At 54.8% G+C, this 18,128-nt stretch overlaps 1 protein-coding gene across 1 annotated transcript in view; it reads left to right on the top strand.

Annotated features, from left to right (window-relative positions):
- The window catches only part of PARG (poly(ADP-ribose) glycohydrolase), a 46,569-nt gene that overhangs the window by 8,606 nt on the left and 19,835 nt on the right, over window positions 1-18,128 (top strand). Inside the window, 4 exon segments of the mRNA XM_070751909.1 lie at window positions 167-250; window positions 2,215-2,289; window positions 15,950-16,042; window positions 17,822-17,979. Coding sequence (XP_070608010.1) covers window positions 167-250; window positions 2,215-2,289; window positions 15,950-16,042; window positions 17,822-17,979 — 410 coding nt within the window.

Below are 18,128 nucleotides of genomic sequence, written 5' to 3' on the forward strand. Positions count from 1 at the left end.
TGAGTGAATGCTTCATGCTTCCTTCCCAAATGGCAAATTGGGAAATTTTGTTGGCTAATGTTCTATAAACGACACGGGCAGTTTGCTTTGTCCTCGTAGGAGATTAAACCTTAAGACGTTGAATATGACATATAATATGACATACAAACATTTCTTCTTTATGCAGAACGGCGATAGGACCGCGGGCAGCCGGTGGGAATTGATCCAGACTTCGCTCCTCAAGAGGTTCACCTGTTCCCGAGACTTGAAGGTAAGAGACTTCCCAGGTGCAGACGGTGATCGGACGGTTCTCAATTGGACCACCAACACTTGGGTCACCAGAGTCCCCACTGATTGGCCACGGAATTGGGGGCTGGTCTTTATAGGGCTGGAGGGGGGTGGGGAATTCCCTGTAGTAATTCCTCCAACCGGCAGATGGGGCCCCTCACTCGTTCCCCAGTTCTATTTTCTCTTAATGAATATGTTGATGTTTAATTAAATCAATTTTATTTGGTCAAATAATTCGCTTCAAAGATAATTCAGAGATCAAAGGTTATGGAACGCTTCTACAGCCTTCGTTAGCAGGCGGCCCAGACGAATGGATCTTCTGGAGCGAAGGGGTCTGCCCAGGGCTTATTTTTTTGAGCCGTCCCCTCGTCCACGGAGATAACTGGCCGGACTTCCTGGGGGGGGGGGGGCAGGGGGCCTGCTGGAGGGGCAGGCGAGAGACGGAGGCGCTCCGGTGGAAGGGGTGACCCGGCCTGCTTGAGGGCGAGATGGACGGATCCCCTGGCCCAGAGATTCCTGGTGGACTTAGGCAGCTGCAGGGTGGCGCAGGTGCGCAGCCGGGCAGCCCAAAGGGTGTTGTGGACCAATTCACCCGGTTCCTTTCATTCGGCCGGACTTGAAGGTGGAGAAAAAAAGCCGGTCAATAACAGTGGATTGCTCAGGAATTGAATATTTTGTGATTTCTCAAGCTGCACACATGAGACCAGTTTGGCCCAGGAGTTAAGGCATCGGGCCGAAAAGCAAGGGGCACTCAGTTCAATTCTCGCCTCACCTTGAAATGCCACCTGGGTACCCTTGGCCCAGGCCCTTCCCCTCACCTCTGCCCGCCTCACAGGGTGGTTGTTTAGCATTGATTTTTTTTTAAAGATAGCTGGTTTTTAGTCATAGTTTTAACTATTAGATTTGTATTGTACTGTTCTATTGCGGTTGTGAGCTGCCCCGAGTCTTCGGACAGGGTGGCATACAGGTCTAATAAATTATTATTAATATTATTGTTGTTGTTGTGGGAAAAATTGGAGGGGTAAAGTTTGTGGACTATGTTCGCTCTCTTGAGTTATTTGTAAGAATAGTGGGTGGGTGGATGGAGATGACGGACAGACAGGTCAAAAGGTTGTGACCCCCAGGACTCACTCAGTGAAATTCATTATTTTGTTTTTCAATTTGGGCTTTTAACTTTGGGTGGGATTTAAAGGTGGGGAACGGCCTCCTTCCAAAGACCCCCCACACGTCTCTAAACTTCTACTTTTTTAGGCAGTTTGGAAGGGGTTTTTTTGTGGGGGTGGGGGCTGGGGTTTCCTGTTCCTATTTCTGCCCTTAAAACCCAAAACCAAGGAAGCTGGTGGGAAGAGCCCCCCTCCCCCCCAAATGGCGATTTTAGGCCCTTCACCTCAAGGAAAGGAGGGGGGGGGAGTGGTCCCCTCTCATCCGTCCATCCTTGCTTAAAATACGCACCTATGTTTTTCTGCAGGTGCCCCCCCCCCCCCCCGTGCCCCTTCCGTCTGCTGCTGAGCAGCACCTGACCAGCAGGGGGCGCGCTTGGTTGAAAGCACACTGCCCCCCCTCCCCCCATTGCCAATGCTGTATTTCTTTTTTTAAAAATATGTTTATTGATGCTTTTTTATTTTTCAGTACAACACATAATCATATTTACAGGTGAATCTGCATCGTGTACATACATTGTTTTCAAATATTCCTTTGATGACATTTGCACATATCAATATTTTACTCCTATTCTTATTGTGGAATCCTCTTGTTGGTCCAGATTGAGTCATCGTCCAAATCGATGTGATCATTTAGTTGCATGGTCAGCCTGTCCATTCCGGCACACGCGTAACTTTTTTTAAAAAATTATTATTAGTGGATTTTTCCATTTCTGGGCGAATGTGATCCTTGCCACTGTTATTATGTGCAAAATTAAATACCTTACATTTTGCTTCTATTTCCTAGGACGCCGTGCTCAGGTATAACGTCACCTATGCCAAGAAGTGGGACTTCACAGCCCTGGCGGAATTCTGCGATAAGGTAAAGGGGGGGGAAATGAACTGGAGGCCTGCGACACCCCCCCCAGTAATAGTCCCAACCCTGCACCCCCCCCCCCAGTAATAGTCCCAACCCTGCACCCCCCCCCCCCCCCCCAGTAATAGTCCCAACCCTGTTTTCCCTTGTGGACCCTGATCTGAAGGGTTATTTTTACATTCTTTCCACTTTATACATACTTGGGGGTGACGGAATGGGATTCACAGAGAACAATCGGAAGGAAGTCTCTCTTTCTGTGTGTGTGTGTTTGTGTGTGTGTTTTAGGTATGTTGTGTACATATAGGTCGTTCTGGAGCCCAACATCTCTGTTGTGAAGTGGGTTTTGCCCCATTGTGTGACCTTTCCGCGGTTGAAACACTGCAGTTGTTGAGTACGCAACACCAGGGCGAGGTGGGCCAGAAAGGGGGACCCTGTGAGGGCATTGGGACCCCTCACAAACACAAGGCGGTCTGAATTTTGATTTTGAGGATGTGGCAACGCTCGTACGGAAAACGGCCAACGTCCCATCCCCCCCCCACTCCCCAGCGCTGTTGTAACTTTGGACATGGATGTAGATGGAGGCCCCCCCCCCCGCCCCCCATGACCTCTTTTGCTTTCCAGAGAACAAGGGTCTTTTTCTGGCTCCCTCTGGGAAAGACCACCATTAACCCCTGAAGTGCCCCTGCCCCTTGACCCTTCCCGGTGGGTCTGGGCAGAGGGGAGTCTGGCCCCCATGGACCCCGTCATAAGTGAGAGGTGGAAGAAGGGGGGGGGTGTTTGGCCCTGCCGCCCAACTCTCTCTCCAATGGGGTCCGTGAGGAAGCTGCTGGGGCCCTCAGGAGGAAACCAGCCGCAAAGGGGGCTTGGGGGGGGTTGGGGGCACAAAGGTCGTTCTCGGGACACCAAGACCGCCAGCAGAGAATTGACCCCAGCAGCCTATTTAGGGAGGACATCCAACTGTGGGTGTTTTCTATCCCCCCAAAAAGGATTTCGGGATCTGATGGGAGGAAACTGACCAGGTCAGTGGAGGCACCGCCACTAATCCAGGAGACCAGCAGCCTGGCAGGGAGGAGAAGGGAGCGAGGGAAGAGGGGTTTGCCTGCAGAGGTTGGGGGGCCTCCCTCCCCTCTTGAGAAGAGATTGGACAGCCCTTCGCCTGCAACCTCTATGGGGCTTCCCTGTCTGAGTGTGTGTGTGTGTCTGTGTGTGTGTGGGGGGTTAAGACTCTAGCCAGACACCGACCTTACGAAAGCAGGTTGCAACGTGCCTCGGTCTCTTCAGCCTCGAAAGGCGGAAGCGTTGAAGGGGGGACTTGATCGAAGGGAGTAAAACCACGCAGGGGATAGAAAAGGTGGATGGAGAACAATTCTTTTCTCCATCCCACAATACTAGGACGAGGGGCCCCTCCCTAAAGGCCACGGGTGAGAAAGGGAGGAGAAATCAAGGGAGATATTTCTTCTTCCCCCAGAGGGTCCTTGGTTGATGGGATTCCCTTCCAGGAGAGGTCGTGACAGCTGTCAGTCTGCATAGCTTCAAGGCAGGATGAGACAGATTCAGGGATGCCAAGTGTATCCATGGTGGTGATTGAAACGGATGTCCATGTGCCTATGCCTCTATGTTGGTGGAGGCAGGCAGGGTTCCCTTGGGTCCCATTTATTGGGGGTCAAGGGAAAGGGAGGGTCCCCTTCTGCTCAAGATCCCCCTGGACAATTGGGGAGCCACTGTGGGACGCAGAAGGCTGGACTCGATGGGCTTCGGCCCCATTCAGCAGGGCTCCTCTTAGGTTCTTAGATTCAGACCCGAATCCTGCATCCGCCCCTCGTACGTTTCAGTCCCTGGGCCGGGGGGATCATCTCTCGGTTGCTCTTCTCTGAACTTTTCCCAAACTCTCAATATTTTCCGTGTTTGTGGTTGGGTGACCAAAATTGCTTGCGTTGTTCCAGGCGTGGTCTTGCTGAGGTTTTATAAACTGGCACTAATTATTATTATTATTATTATTATTATTATTATTATTATTATTATTATTATTGATTAGATTTGCATGCCGCCCCTCTCCGTAGACTAATACTTTGCGTGATTGTGATTCTGTGCCAGGATTGTGTGGCTTTTGTGGCCTCTGCTGCCCAGGCCCCTGTCGCAGTCGCTGCTTTTGAGAAGTAAAAGGACGGAGGAGGAGGAGGGAGACAAATGGCGCTCGTAAACCGGGCCTGGGCTTGGGGTTCTTTGTCTGTCGCATTAATTCATGTTTCTTGCATGCCAAATCTTGAGTTTTAGAGGCACTGCCTGTTCTATCACAATACACAACACAGCTAGTAGCTCCAGGCAGGTTTTGAATTAAAATTCTGGTTTCCTTTTGCCCTTAGTTACAGTTCTGGTTATTTTACCTTGTGGTTCACCTCGTTACTATAAAGCACCCAGAGGGGTTTGGGCTGCTTAGCTTCCATTTTTTTTGTTAATAATTAACAAATTAGCAAGGACCGCTCTCAAAATGAGACCTTTTTGGGAGAAACACCATCCCTCCCCCCCCCCCCCCAGACAAAGGGAGGAGGCACCATGAACCTCCATCTTTTCCAGTCCTTTCTAGCTGGTGGCTGTTTAGAGGGGGGCAAAAAATGCCACATTTCTGATTCACACACAAACAAAACCGACAGCAGAGGGCGCTCTCGTCTCGCCCAGAGAGTTTTGTTCACGGCTGCCTCCGTTTTTTCCTTCCTTTTCAAAAAACCAACAGCAGAGGGCGCTCTCGTCTCGCCCAGAGAGTTTTGTTCACGGCTGCCTCCGTTTTTTCCTTCCTTTTCAAAAAACCAACAGCAGAGGGCGCTCTCGTCTCGCCCAGAGAGTTTTGTTCACGGCTGCCTCCGTTTTTTCCTTCCTTTTCAAAAAACCAACAGCAGAGGGCGCTCTCGTCTCGCCCAGAGAGTTTTGTTCACGGCTGCCTCCGTTTTTTCCTTCCTTTTCAAAAAACCAACAGCAGAGGGCGCTCTCGTCTCGCCCAGAGAGTTTTGTTCACGGCTGCCTCCGTTTTTTTCCTTCCTTTTAAAAAAACCAACAGCAGAGGGCGCTCTCGTCTCGCCCAGAGAGTTTTGTTCACGGCTGCCTCCGTTTTTTCCTTCCTTTTCAAAAAACCAACAGCAGAGGGCGCTCTCGTCTCGCCCAGAGAGTTTTGTTCACGGCTGCCTCCGTTTTTTCCTTCCTTTTCAAAAAACCAACAGCAGAGGGCGCTCTCGTCTCGCCCAGAGAGTTTTGTTCACGGCTGCCTCCGTTTTTTCCTTCCTTTTCAAAAAACCAACAGCAGAGGGCGCTCTCGTCTCGCCCAGAGAGTTTTGTTCACGGCTGCCTCCGTTTTTTCCTTCCTTTTCAAAAAACCAACAGCAGAGGGCGCTCTCGTCTCGCCCAGAGAGTTTTGTTCCCCTGTGAAAGGTTCCGTTTATTGATCTCCTTCATGAAATGCGCTGCTAAGTCTATTAGTTCCTCTTCCATCTTTATCATGGGGTAACTCTCAATTGCGGGTGGGGTGGAAACGCAAGTTCACATATTGCTTTTGGTATCAAATTTTTTCATTAGTTTATCCTTTTTTAAAAAATTTGTATTAAAAAATTAACTTTATTTAATTACATACAATACACAGAACAACACAAAATATATCAAGACGTCAAAATGATCAAGATATAAAATGGAAAGAAAAACGAAGGCAATGAGAAGGGGGGGAGGAAGGAGAGAGCCTCGGGGGCCCCTCCCTCCCTTTTTAGTGCCAGTAGAATAAGGAGATAAATAACAGGCCACCCCCCACTTTTGGTTTCCCCTGAAAACACAAACCGGCCCATTCTCTGCAACAAACCCATCCAGTCAGCGGAACCCGAAGTCGAGGTTCACTCGCTCACACACACACACACACACGCACACACACACAGAGTCCAGGAGGGCCGCCATTTCCCCCGCTTGGGTCGGGGCCGCGTCCTTCATGGGGAGCCTCCGTGAACGGTGCGCTTGCCAGAATTCCCCCTCTCACAGCCAACCTGGCCGCAAAGGGGAGGCCGGCCGGGGGGGGGGCTCAAGGGGGGGCCCCTCCCGGGCTCCAGTCTCTGCTGAGCTGGTGGCTGGAGCGATGGGGTGGGGCTGTCCCCCCTTTTCTGGAGCCTGCTCCGGCCGAGGCTGTGCCCACGATGGGAGGCCTCCTCCGGGGGATTCAGGGCACTTCCCGGCAGCCCCGAGAGGAGACGAGGGCCCCTCCTGCCCTGCCCTTGCCTGAAAGCACAGCTGGGGGGAAAGGGGGGGTTCTACTAGGCAGGCCCCCTTTGCCCAGCAACGGAGGTCACCAGGCGGCCCCTCCCGGCACGTCCACCTCCTCCCTGCCGTGTACCCCGTCCCGTCACCCGCCCGGAGAGGCCGCCAAAAGGAGCGCGGGGGACACTGGCGGGGAAGCCACAGCACATGGACGCACGGGGGGGGGCAGGCGGGACGTGGCCCTAGAGTCGGCTCCCACGCGCAGCATGGGGCCCTGGAGGGGGGGGGCTCTCCCCTGAGACACCCTCCCTGGCCCCCCCCATTCTCTCTCTGCCTTTGGATCAATCTGGGGGAATGGAGACAGGACAGTATCCACACACACACACTCGGTCTCACAGCATCGTCCTCCACTTAGGGGGTTCGTTTAGGGGCCGTTCGAAGTGACAACTGTATTGGGGGGAAAGTGACTCATCAACGTTTTTCACGCTGAACGACCGTCCCAGCATCTCCGTGGCCGCGTGATCAGCATTCGCACCCGTGACCAGAGTCCCCGGGGGGGGGTCACGTGATTCCCCCTTTTGCGAACTTTGGCGGGCAGAGTCGGGGGGGAGCCGTGCGACTCGTCCAACAGCTGCGGACAGGACAGGTCGTACAACGGCCGCAGAGACTCTGGGCTCCAGTTGGGGGGGGGTCACACAGGGGGGGAGGGGGAGGCCGCCCTGTGTTTGGAAACAAAATCCTGTCTTTTATCCGCCGGGTGGGATTTCTACAGTTCCCTGAACTCCCAACTGAGGAGGGAAGAGACCTGGAAGCGGGGGAGGGGGAGGAGGCGGAGCCATCTTAGGGGGGGGGTTGGGGGGGAGGGGGCCCCAAAGCGGCCCTTGGGGGGGTGGCCCGGCCAATGAGGAGCTGGGCCCGGGGGTGCACCTCGGGGGGAGGCTGAGTGGGGCTCCTCGGGGCAGCAGAAGAGCGACGCTTTCGTGTCCCTGAATGGGCCAGGGGGGTCCGGGGGTCGGGCTCGGCCTCTTCGGCACCACTGCTTGGGGGGCCCTGGGGAAGGCGGCCTGACACGCCAGGAGCGAACGATGATGAGGCCCCCGAGAGACGGTTGCCCCTCCCAGATTGGCAGAGGGGGGAGATATTTTGCACCTGCCAAATTAACCGCTCGCACCTGAGCCGCCCCCTCCCTCTCCCGAGTGTCAGTCTGGCAGTCGCCAGATAAATGTCAAGCGTTCCACTCCGCTCTCGTCTAATGAGGCTCCTCTCGGCCCGTCTCTCTCGGCCCGTCACTCACAGGCGGCTCCCTTCGCCCGGCTTCTGTTTCTCTAATCAGAATTTATTTCAAGACAGTGAAGATCTTAATTTAAATCTGTACAGTGTTCACTTGATTTTCGCGGGTTCGAACTTCGTGGAAAGCCTATACCACGGTTTTTCAAAAATATTAATTAAAAAATACTTTGCGGGTTTTTCCCCACCTGATGACATCATATGTCGTCGCCAAACTTTCATCTGCTTTTAATAAATTTTTTTTTAATAAACTTTAATAAATAAACATAGTGAGTAATAATCTGAATGGTTGCTAAGGGAATGAGAGATGGTAATTTAGAGGTTTAAAGTGTTCAGGGAAGGCTTGGGATGCTGTTCATAGCCAAAAATAGCGTATTTACTTCCGCATCTCTACTTCACGGAAATTCAACTTTCGCGGGCGGTCTCAGAACGCATCCCCTGCGAAAATCGAGGGAAGACTGTATTTCATCCTGGTGGATTTATTTTATGTCGTAACTCCCAAAAAAGGGGAGGGGGAAGAGTTTACCCCTAACCCTCCAGCGTTGCTCCTCCCTGGGCAAGCGCTACTTTTCATAGCCGGGCCCTCGTGGCTGCAGCCGGCATGACCCTCACTGGACTCTGTGGCCGGGATTTGCCACCTTCGGACCAGGAGGTCATTGCCCCGAGACCCTCACCTGATGAAGGAGGGTGACTCCTCGGGGTCTTCTAGCCCAACCCCCTGCTCAAGGAGGGAGACCTAGACCATCCCAGACAGGGGGCTGTCCAGTCTCCTCTTAAAAACATCCAGTGAGGGACGTTGCCCACAACGTCTGGTGGCAAGCTGTTCCCCTGGTTAATGGTGCTCACTGTTTCATTCCAGGTTGCTTCTCTCTGGGGTGACTCTCCACCCATGGCTTCTTCTCCCTCCTCCTGGGGCCTTGGAGAATAACGTGGCCCCTTCCCCTTCTTTGGGGCCACCCCCCCAATAGCGGAATCCTGCTGCCGTCAGGGTCCTTCTTCTTCTTCCCCTTCATCCGGCCGGGCCCAGAACCGTCAGCGCTTCCTCCGGGTCTCCAGGCGGTGGATCCCCCCCCCCCCCGGTTGCTCTTCCAAAGTCTCGGCAGACGCTGGTGGCCGCATTCCAGGTGGGGTCTCAGGTCTTGAGCCGGTGTGGGCGGGGGGGGGGGAAGTGGGGGGTGGGTGTCCAAAGGTGGGAGGGCCGGCTCTCCTCCCCCCCGGCCCTCCAAAGTGAATTTGGCCTTGCGAGGGACTTGGGGGTGAAACTGGGCTGAGCCCCCAGGAACCGCTTTGCCTGGTTACGGTCAGTGCAACGAGGACCCTTTCCTGAGTCATAACGTTGGCTTTAAAATGGAGACTCTTGAAAAATGGGCCTGTCAGTTTCCTGTCATCTTTCAAGGAAGGAAGGAAGGAAGGGAGATGGATGGATAGACGCGGACCTGCAGTTGGCTTTGTGTCAAGTTTAGATGCTCACAAGTTGCGGTCAGGGGTCACCAAGCTCTTGGACCTGAGGGACTGCCACCCTCCTCATTTTAAATCCACCAATATGATCTTTATGTAGTAAAACATAAAAATGCAAATAATTTTTCTGCAGACCTCCCGTGGACCATCAGCTGGTGACCCCCGCTTGGGACCACAAGAAATAATAATAATGGACATGCCTGAGTGGCCCCATTTCCTTCACACCCGATGGCAAGATAGTAGGTTTTTTGGGGGGGGGGGCTTCTTCCGTTATCTCTCCCTCTCTCTCTCTCTCTCTCTCTGCCTTCAAAGTGGTTGAGGGAAGCGATGGCATAGAAAGATCAAGAGAGAAACTACCCTCAGGAAATGACCTTCCTCTCCTCTCCTTCCTCCTCTCCTCTCCTCTCCTATCATCTCCTCTCCTCTCCTTCCTCCTCTCCTTCCTCTCCTCTCCTCTCCTCTCCTTCCTCCTCTCCTCTCCTCTCCTATCATCTCCTCTCCTCTCCTTCCTCCTCTCCTTCCTCCTCTCCTCTCCTCTCCTCTCCTCTCCTTCCTCCTCTGCTTCCTCCTCTCCTCTCCTCTCCTCTCCTTCCTCCTCTCCTCTCCTCTCCTTCCTCCTCTGCTTCCTCCTCTCCTCTCCTCTCCTTCCTCCTCTCCTTCCTCCTCTCCTCTCCTCTCCTCTCCTCTCCTTCCTCCTCTGCTTCCTCCTCTCCTTCCTCCTCTCCTCTCCTCTCCTTCCTCCTCTCCTCTCCTCTCCTTCCTCCTCTGCTTCCTCCTCTCCTCTCCTCTCCTTCCTCCTCTCCTTCCTCCTCTCCTCTCCTCTCCTCTCCTTCCTCCTCTCCTTCCTCCTCTCCTTCCTCCTCTCCTCTCCTCTCCTTCCTCCTCTCCTCTCCTCTCCTTCCTCCTCTGCTTCCTCCTCTCCTCTCCTTCCTCCTCTCCTTCCTCCTCTGCTTCCTCCTCTCCTCTCCTCTCCTTCCTCATCTCCTCTCCTCTCCTCTCCTCTCCTTCCTCCTCTCCTCTCCTCTCCTCTCCTTCCTCCTCTCCTTCCTCCTCTCCTTCCTCCTCTCCTATCCTATCCTATCCTATCCTCCCTCCCTCCCTTCCTCCTCCCTCCCTTCCTTCCTCTCCTTCCTTCCTTCCTTTCTCTCTCTCTCTCTGCCTTCAAAGTGGTTGAGGGAAGCGATGGCATAGAAAGATCAAGAGAGAAACTAATCTCAGGAAATGGCTTTCCTCTCCTCTCCTCTCCTCTCCTCTCCTCTCCTATCATCTCCTCTCCTCTCCTTCCTCCTCTCCTTCCTCCTCTCCTCTCCTCTCCTCTCCTCTCCTCTCCTATCATCTCCTCTCCTCTCCTCTCCTCTCCTTCCTCCTCTCCTCTCCTCTCCTTCCTCCTCTCCTCTCCTCTCCTCTCCTCTCCTATCATCTCCTATCATCTCCTCTCCTTCCTCCTCTCCTCTCCTCTCCTCTCCTATCATCTCCTATCATCTCCTATCATCTCCTCTCCTCTCCTTCCTCCTCTCCTTCCTCCTCTCCTCTCCTCTCCTCTCCTCTCCTATCATCTCCTATCATCTCCTCTCCTCTCCTTCCTCCTCTCCTTCCTCCTCTCCTTCCTCCTCTCCTCTCCTCTCCTATCATCTCCTATCATCTCCTCTCCTTCCTCCTCTCCTCTCCTCTCCTATCATCTCCTATCATCTCCTATCATCTCCTCTCCTCTCCTTCCTCCTCTCCTTCCTCCTCTCCTTCCTCCTCTCCTCTCCTCTCCTCTCCTATCATCTCCTATCATCTCCTCTCCTCTCCTTCCTCCTCTCCTTCCTCCTCTCCTTCCTCCTCTCCTCTCCTCTCCTATCATCTCCTCTCCTTCCTCCTCTCCTCTCCTCTCCTCTCCTCTCCTTCCTCCTCTCCTCTCCTCTCCTCTCCTCTCCTCTCCTCTCCTATCATCTCCTATCATCTCCTCTCCTTCCTCCTCTCCTCTCCTCTCCTCTCCTATCATCTCCTATCATCTCCTATCATCTCCTCTCCTCTCCTTCCTCCTCTCCTTCCTCCTCTCCTCTCCTCTCCTCTCCTATCATCTCCTATCATCTCCTCTCCTCTCCTTCCTCCTCTCCTTCCTCCTCTCCTCTCCTCTCCTATCATCTCCTATCATCTCCTCTCCTTCCTCCTCTCCTCTCCTCTCCTCTCCTATCATCTCCTATCATCTCCTATCATCTCCTCTCGTCTCCTTCCTCCTCTCCTTCCTCCTCTCCTTCCTCCTCTCCTCTCCTCTCCTCTCCTATCATCTCCTATCATCTCCTCTCCTCTCCTTCCTCCTCTCCTTCCTCCTCTCCTTCCTCCTCTCCTCTCCTCTCCTATCATCTCCTATCATCTCCTCTCCTTCCTCCTCTCCTTCCTCCTCTCCTTCCTCCTCTCCTCTCCTCTCCTATCATCTCCTCTCCTCTCCTATCATCTCCTATCATCTCCTCTCCTCTCCTTCCTCCTCTCCTTCCTCCTCTCCTCTCCTATCATCTCCTCTCCTCTCCTTCCTCCTCTCCTTCCTCCTCTCCTCTCCTCTCCTCTCCTATCCTATCCTATCCTCCCTCCCTCCCTCCCTTCCTTCCTCTCCTTCCTTCCTTCCTTCCTCTCTCTCTCTCTCCACTGAGGAGACCAAGCCAGGACAGGTGAGCTCATCCCTTCCTTTAATGGCTAGCCCGTTGTCTCCCCGGTGGCCCTTCGGACAGGCCTGGCAAGGGCTCTTCCTTCCTCAAAAGAAACAGCAGCTGCTTAAAGGTGGTTCAAGGTCATTGTGCTACAGTGGTAGAAAACATTTTTTGGGATTCTTAAAAAAGAAAAGAAAAGTCACCCTCCTCATGGTTGGTCTCTCTTCTAAGACCAGAGAAGTTCCAGCAGGATTGAGAAGGAGGGCTAGATCTCTGTCTCTGTTTCTCTCTCTCCCCCCCTCTGTCTGTCTCTCTCTGTCTCTGCCTCTCTGTCTCTGTCTGTCTCTGTGTCTGTCTGTCTGTTTCTGTATCTCTCTCTGTCTCTGCCTCTCTCTCTCTCTCTGGCTCTCTCTCTCTCTGGCTCTCTCTGTGTGTCTGTCTCTGTCTGTCTTTGTGCCTGTCTGTCTGTTTCTGTATCTCTCTGTCTCTGTCTGTCTGTGTGTCTGTCTGTCTCTCTCTCTCTTTCTCTGTGTCTGTCTCTGTCTGTCTGTTTGTCTGTCTGTCTGTCTCTCTCTGTCTCTGTCTCTCTCTCTCTCTGTCTCTCTCTCTCTGTGTCTGTCTCTCTCTCTCTGGCTCTCTCTCTCTCTGGCTCTCTCTCTCTGGCTCTGCCTCTCTCTCTCTGGCTCTCTCTCTCTCTGGATCTCTCTGTGTGTCTGTCTCTGTGTGTCTGTCTCTGTCTGTCTTTGTGCCTGTCTGTCTGTTTCTGTATCTCTCTGTCTCTGTCTGTCTGTGTGTCTGTCTGTCTGTCTGTCTCTCTCTCTGCCTCTCTTTCTCTGTGTCTGTCTCTGTCTGTCTGTTTGTCTGTCTGTCTGTCTCTCTCTGTCTCTGTCTCTCTCTCTCTGGCTCTCTCTCTCTGTGTCTGTCTCTGTCTGTCTGTCTCTCTCTGTCTCTGCCTCTCTCTCTCTGTCTGTCTCTCTCTCTCTCTGGCTCTGCCTCTCTCTCTCTGGCTCTCTCTCTCTCTGGATCTCTCTGTGTGTCTGTCTCTGTGTGTCTGTCTCTGTCTGTCTTTGTGCCTGTCTGTCTGTTTCTGTATCTCTCTGTCTCTGTCTGTCTGTGTGTCTGTCTGTCTGTCTCTCTCTCTGCCTCTCTTTCTCTGTGTCTGTCTCTGTCTGTCTGTTTGTCTGTCTGTCTGTCTCTCTCTGTCTCTGTCTCTCTCTCTCTGGCTCTCTCTCTCTGTGTCTGTCTCTGTCTGTCTGTCTCTCTCTGTCTCTGCCTCTCTCTCTCTGTCTGTCTCTCTCTCTCTCTGGCTCTCTCTCTCTCTGGATCTCTCTGCCTCTCTCTCTCTCCCCGGACTCTTGCCAAGAAGTCCTCCCCTGGCTGTGGGTGATGGACTTGACTGAAGACTTCTCTAGTGTTCAGAAACGCAGCCCAAAACAGGTCCGGGCCCCGGCAGTGGCGAAGGCCTTGGGCCGGCCATGGAGGGAACCACCACAGCCACAGGAAGAGGCCAATTGGCTTTGGGGGACCCCACTTGGGACCCTGCACCCACTTTGGTTCACCCCGTTGTAGAAGAGACGTCGAGACCCTGGAGGGACTTGCAGGGGAGGGCGGCCAGGGCGACGAGGGGACCGGGGGCTGAAACACATGACCAGCGGCTGCAGGATCCGGGCCTGGCCAGTCCAGAGGAAAGGAGGCCTGGGGACGGGGGGGGACGGAGGGCAGCGCTGCCGCACCTAAAGAAGAGGCGGGCCAAGCTCTTCCCGAAAGCCCACCTGGAGGCAGGAGGGGAAGCAGCGGGCGGAGGGTCATCCAGGAGGGGAGTGGCCTGGAGCCAGAGAGCGAGGACCGTTAGCCGGTGGAACTGCTTCCCTCCAGAAGGGGTGGGTGGGGCTCCCCCACTGGAGGCTTTCAAGGAGGCCCCTTGTCTGGGGTGGCCCAGGGCATCCTGCTTGAGCCAGGGGGGAGGGGGGTTGGACTAGAAGACCTTCCGGGCCCCTCCCAGGATCCAGATGTCCAGAGAGGTTGGAAGAAGCAACGCGGCGTCTGTCCCCTCCTGCGTGAAAAGAGGGGCCGGGTGGAAAGGAAGGCAGGAGGGGTTCAGAGCAGGGACCCCTCCCCACCCCCAGGCAGCCACTCACGCCCTCTGAGCACCAACGGAATTGCCTTTGTTCCTGGGCCGATAAAAGGAGTTTGGCCCGTTCAGTGCAGGTGTTTCCCGCTCCCAAGTGGTTCTGGTCTCTGCTCCGAACGGCTCAGTCTTCATCCTCCGTTTATTCTCTGCAGCGCCAGGAAAAGACAGACGGGCTGACAGGTGCCGCCGAGCCCAGGGCCGGAGCCTGTCAGCAGGCGAGGGTGTGTGTGTGCGTGTGCGTGGCAGCCATGTCAGTTTCCAAAGAGCCCGGCAGCACCAGCAGGACCTGCCAGTCTTCTGGATGCTTAAGGTCAAATGTCACCTTCTGAATTAATTTTACATGCCGCTTCCTGAAGCCCAAGTTCAGCCTGTGACATTTCACACACACCCCACACACGGGAGGAGAAAGTGTGGGTGGCAACAACACTTGAGGGCCCAGGTTTGGGGAAACCGCCTCCTTCCCAGCAGGGGGTCCCGTTAATTGAGAAGTGGGGCGGGGGGGGGATGGAAATCTTTTGAACTCCTTCCGAAACTCCTCTTCGACTCTGGGATCCCCCTGTGGGAATTTAAGGATCTGGATTTGATTACAGATCCCCCCCCTCAACCTACGACCCGGGTCCTGAGGCCGAGACTTCTGCCTCTAAGCGAGAGGGTGGTCAAGTGAGCTTTACCCGTTGTCTCTCTTGGGGTACGAGCAGAGTCGCCCTTGTCCATCGAGGTTGGGATAAGTTGTGAATAACTGCAGAGCCCCACACAGCATATGCTGCCTTGCATACTTTGAGAAGCAACACCTTCAGATAAACAGTGCAAAGCCCTGCACATCATAAGTCAGAATAACAATCCAAATGTTACCAGTTGCCTTTGTTCATAATATCAAGCCCGAACACCTTTGAGCCGTAATACATGACTACAATGCAGAGAGATTGCAGAGAATTGCAGAGCAAACCTAACAGGGAGTAGCCAGACAAAGAGAAACAGAGAGGGTGACTCACAGAAATAAGCTATAACTCTGGCTCCCTCTTGTGGCAGTCTGCAACACCTGCAGCCAGTATGCTGCCAACCCAACCATTACGGACAGCGTCCTAACGGTCTCGGTCTGCCTTTCCCCCCCTTTGTGCTCATCACCGTCTGCTTTAAACGACTTAAAAACAGATTCCGTGGCCTGTTTCTACAAGGGTTTCTTAATATTACGTCCCCACAGTTCTTCCGTGAGCTTTGCCCCTGTTGTTAAGGGAATCCCTGCGCTTCTTGAGTTAGTGACGGGCCCCCGAAGTGACTCCGGCTCCCCCTTGGACTTGCCCTGCCAGAAGGGGATCCCGTGAGCCCAGGACACCGTGGCCACCATAAGTATGCCTCGGTTGCCGAAGGCCTGAGTTTTGATTGTGTGCCCACGAGGTGTGTGTGTGTGTGTGTGTGTGTGTGCAATTTGGGTTTGGCAATATCTAAACAAGCTTAAGAATGAATGCTTGTATGTATTGAAGCACTTTAGCTTTAAGAGTTAGTGTTGGGGGTGGCCACAAGAGGGAGCCAGAAACACGATTCTCTCTCTCTCTCTCTGTCTCTGTTATTTCTCTATTTGGTATTTGCTCTATTTGGTATTGATGGCTATAATAAGAACTGGTGTCCGATGACCGTTTATGTGTTTGTAAGGCTTGTGGTATTGTTAAGGTATTGAGAGTTATTGACTGGCTTGTCTGTTTATGGCTGGACTGTTTAACCTGACTACGATATGTGCTAAAGCAAGCACTAATGTGTCTGTTTTTTGAATGACTGACCCATTGACTCGTGTCGCCTGGCTACCTGCTCTACATCTCCTGGATTCCCTTGCGCCTGCGCTTCCTTGACCAATCGGGCCGCTCTGCGCACTTCCTGGAGGAAAACACACCCAGCAGAGATCCTGGTTTGCTCAGAGTTTCTCCTCCTGCTTTGGCTGCAGGTGCTGGAAGATGCTGAGGCCCGGCACCTCTTCCAGTCCATCCTGCCGGACATGGTGAAGCTGGCCCTCTCCCTGCCCACCCTCTGCACCCAGGTGAGCCTCCGCAGGATCCGGCCCAGGGCGGGAGGGGGGAGGGGCAGGGGGAGGGAACGTGGAGGGGGGGAGAGGAAGGGGAGGGAGGTCCCACCCGCAGCTCAGCCTGGAGACCCAGGTGCCCGTAAGGGGGGGGGAGCATTTCTGGCCTCCGGGGTGGGGGGGTGTGTGGGGGGTGGGGAAGGGCTCCCAGAAGGGCTCTGGCGCTTGGGGAGGGTAGAAAAATCGGCCCTTCTGGTTTAACTGGGAGTCGGGGTTCGGGGCGGAGGGGGTCACCCTGAGGGTGGGGTCCCGTGTCCCCAGGGCTCTGCAGCCGCCCACCTCACCAGCGGGGGCCTTCTGATCGCAGGCGGAGGAGGCCGCAGGGGCCCCAAGCGGGGAAGGGCCGGAGGTTCAGTTCCCAGTGCCGTTGTAACTTGGAATGGTCGCTGAATGAAACGTCGTAAGTCGAGGCCCCTCCTGTGCTGCAGGTGGCAAAAGGGGGCCATTATGTCACACACACACACACACACACACCCTGACTGGGCAGCCTTGTTTGCAGCCGTTATTAAGCGGGATTTGCGCACCTGTCAGCATCGTCAAGCCGTTGCCCCCCCGACACCCCCCCCCCCCCCGTAGAGTCTTTGCTCGGCTTCCGATTGTTTTGTCTCGGCTGACCTTTGTCCATCCTGCCATCGCGTCCGTCTCTGAACCAGCAGCCTGGAACGGACGGACGGACGGATGGATGGAGAGTTTGGACCCGGAACGGCCGGCTGCCTCCCGTCCTCAGCCTGCAGAAACCGAGGCAGGGAGCCCCTTCCCCTTGACCCTGGCCGAGGGAGTTTGGACCCAGGGGCTCCTGAACTCGGCTCTTCCCCCTGGTCTTGACAGCCGCAAGTGAGGGAAGCGCACACACACACACACACAAAGACACCCTCCCCCACGCCACCCTCAGAGCCTCCGTCCCTTGTTGGGGGGCTGCTGGCCTGTCTGTCTTGTGTGTGTGTGTGTGGGGGGGGTCAAACTCCTTTGTAAAAGCATCAGGCAGGAAGCCCCCCCCCCCCTTCCCCTTCCCCTTCCCCTTCGGAGGAGAAGGCAATCAGCCAGGTGGGAGTCCAGCCTCACTTGCGTTGTTGTGGTGGTGGTGGTGGTTGTGCTGCTGGGCAGGCGTCTCATCACGGGGCCCTTGTCTCGCAGCCCTTGGGAGGTGATTGCCTGTGATTGCCCTTCGCTAAGCACCCTTAACACCCCCCCCCCCGCTCCCTCCTCCACGTTCCTTGTCTTGGGGGGGGTGTGCGTATGTGTTGTGTCTTCTTCCTGTTGTTGTTATTGATTGGAGTCTGCAGTGTGTCAGGCAGGGCTCTTGTCCCAATCAGCCTGGGTAAACAGCCCCCCCCGCCTGATTCCAGGGGCCCTTGAGCAGCCCCCGCTTGGTGTCCTCCTCCCCCCTCTGCCGGACCTCTGAAGCCGTGTGTGTGTGTGTGTGTGTGTCCCCTTCGGTCTCCTCCCCCCAAAGGAAGCCCAGGGGCCTTTTTGGGGGGTGGGAGAAAAGCCCCTTTGGGACGGCCGAGGCCTCCACAGCATTGAGACCACTCAGACTTCACCACGGTGCGTTTTGACAGCCCCCTCCAAAGCGGTTTAGAGAGAGCCAGCCCATCACCCCCAACCGTCGGGGTCCTCGCTTGACCCCCCCCAGAAGGGCCTTGGGAGGCCTTGGGTCAACGCCTGAGCCTGGCGAGATTCGACCCACCACTGAGGCTCTGGTGAAGACCCTGCAGCCTGGTTTTGTCCCCCCTGCAGCCGCTGCCCCTCCTGAAGCAGCGGACGAGCCACTCGGTCACCCTGTCGCAGGAGCAGGCGGCCTCCCTCCTGGCCAACGCCTTCTTCTGCACTTTCCCTCGGCGCAACGCCCGGACGAAGTCGGAGTACGTCAGCTACCCGGACATCAACTTCAACAGGTAGGGCGCCCACTCCACCCCCCCTCGGAAAAAGCGCCACCCCCCCCCAGGCCTTCCTCCCCCCCCCCGAGGGCTGGAATCGTTCTAGGTTTCTAGGTTGGGTATCTTTCTGTTTGGTGTCTTTGAGAGCGAGGCCTTCTGGACTGACC

The sequence above is a fragment of the Erythrolamprus reginae genome, chromosome 5 (genome assembly GCF_031021105.1).
Source record: "Erythrolamprus reginae isolate rEryReg1 chromosome 5, rEryReg1.hap1, whole genome shotgun sequence".
NCBI lineage: Eukaryota > Metazoa > Chordata > Lepidosauria > Squamata > Dipsadidae > Erythrolamprus > Erythrolamprus reginae.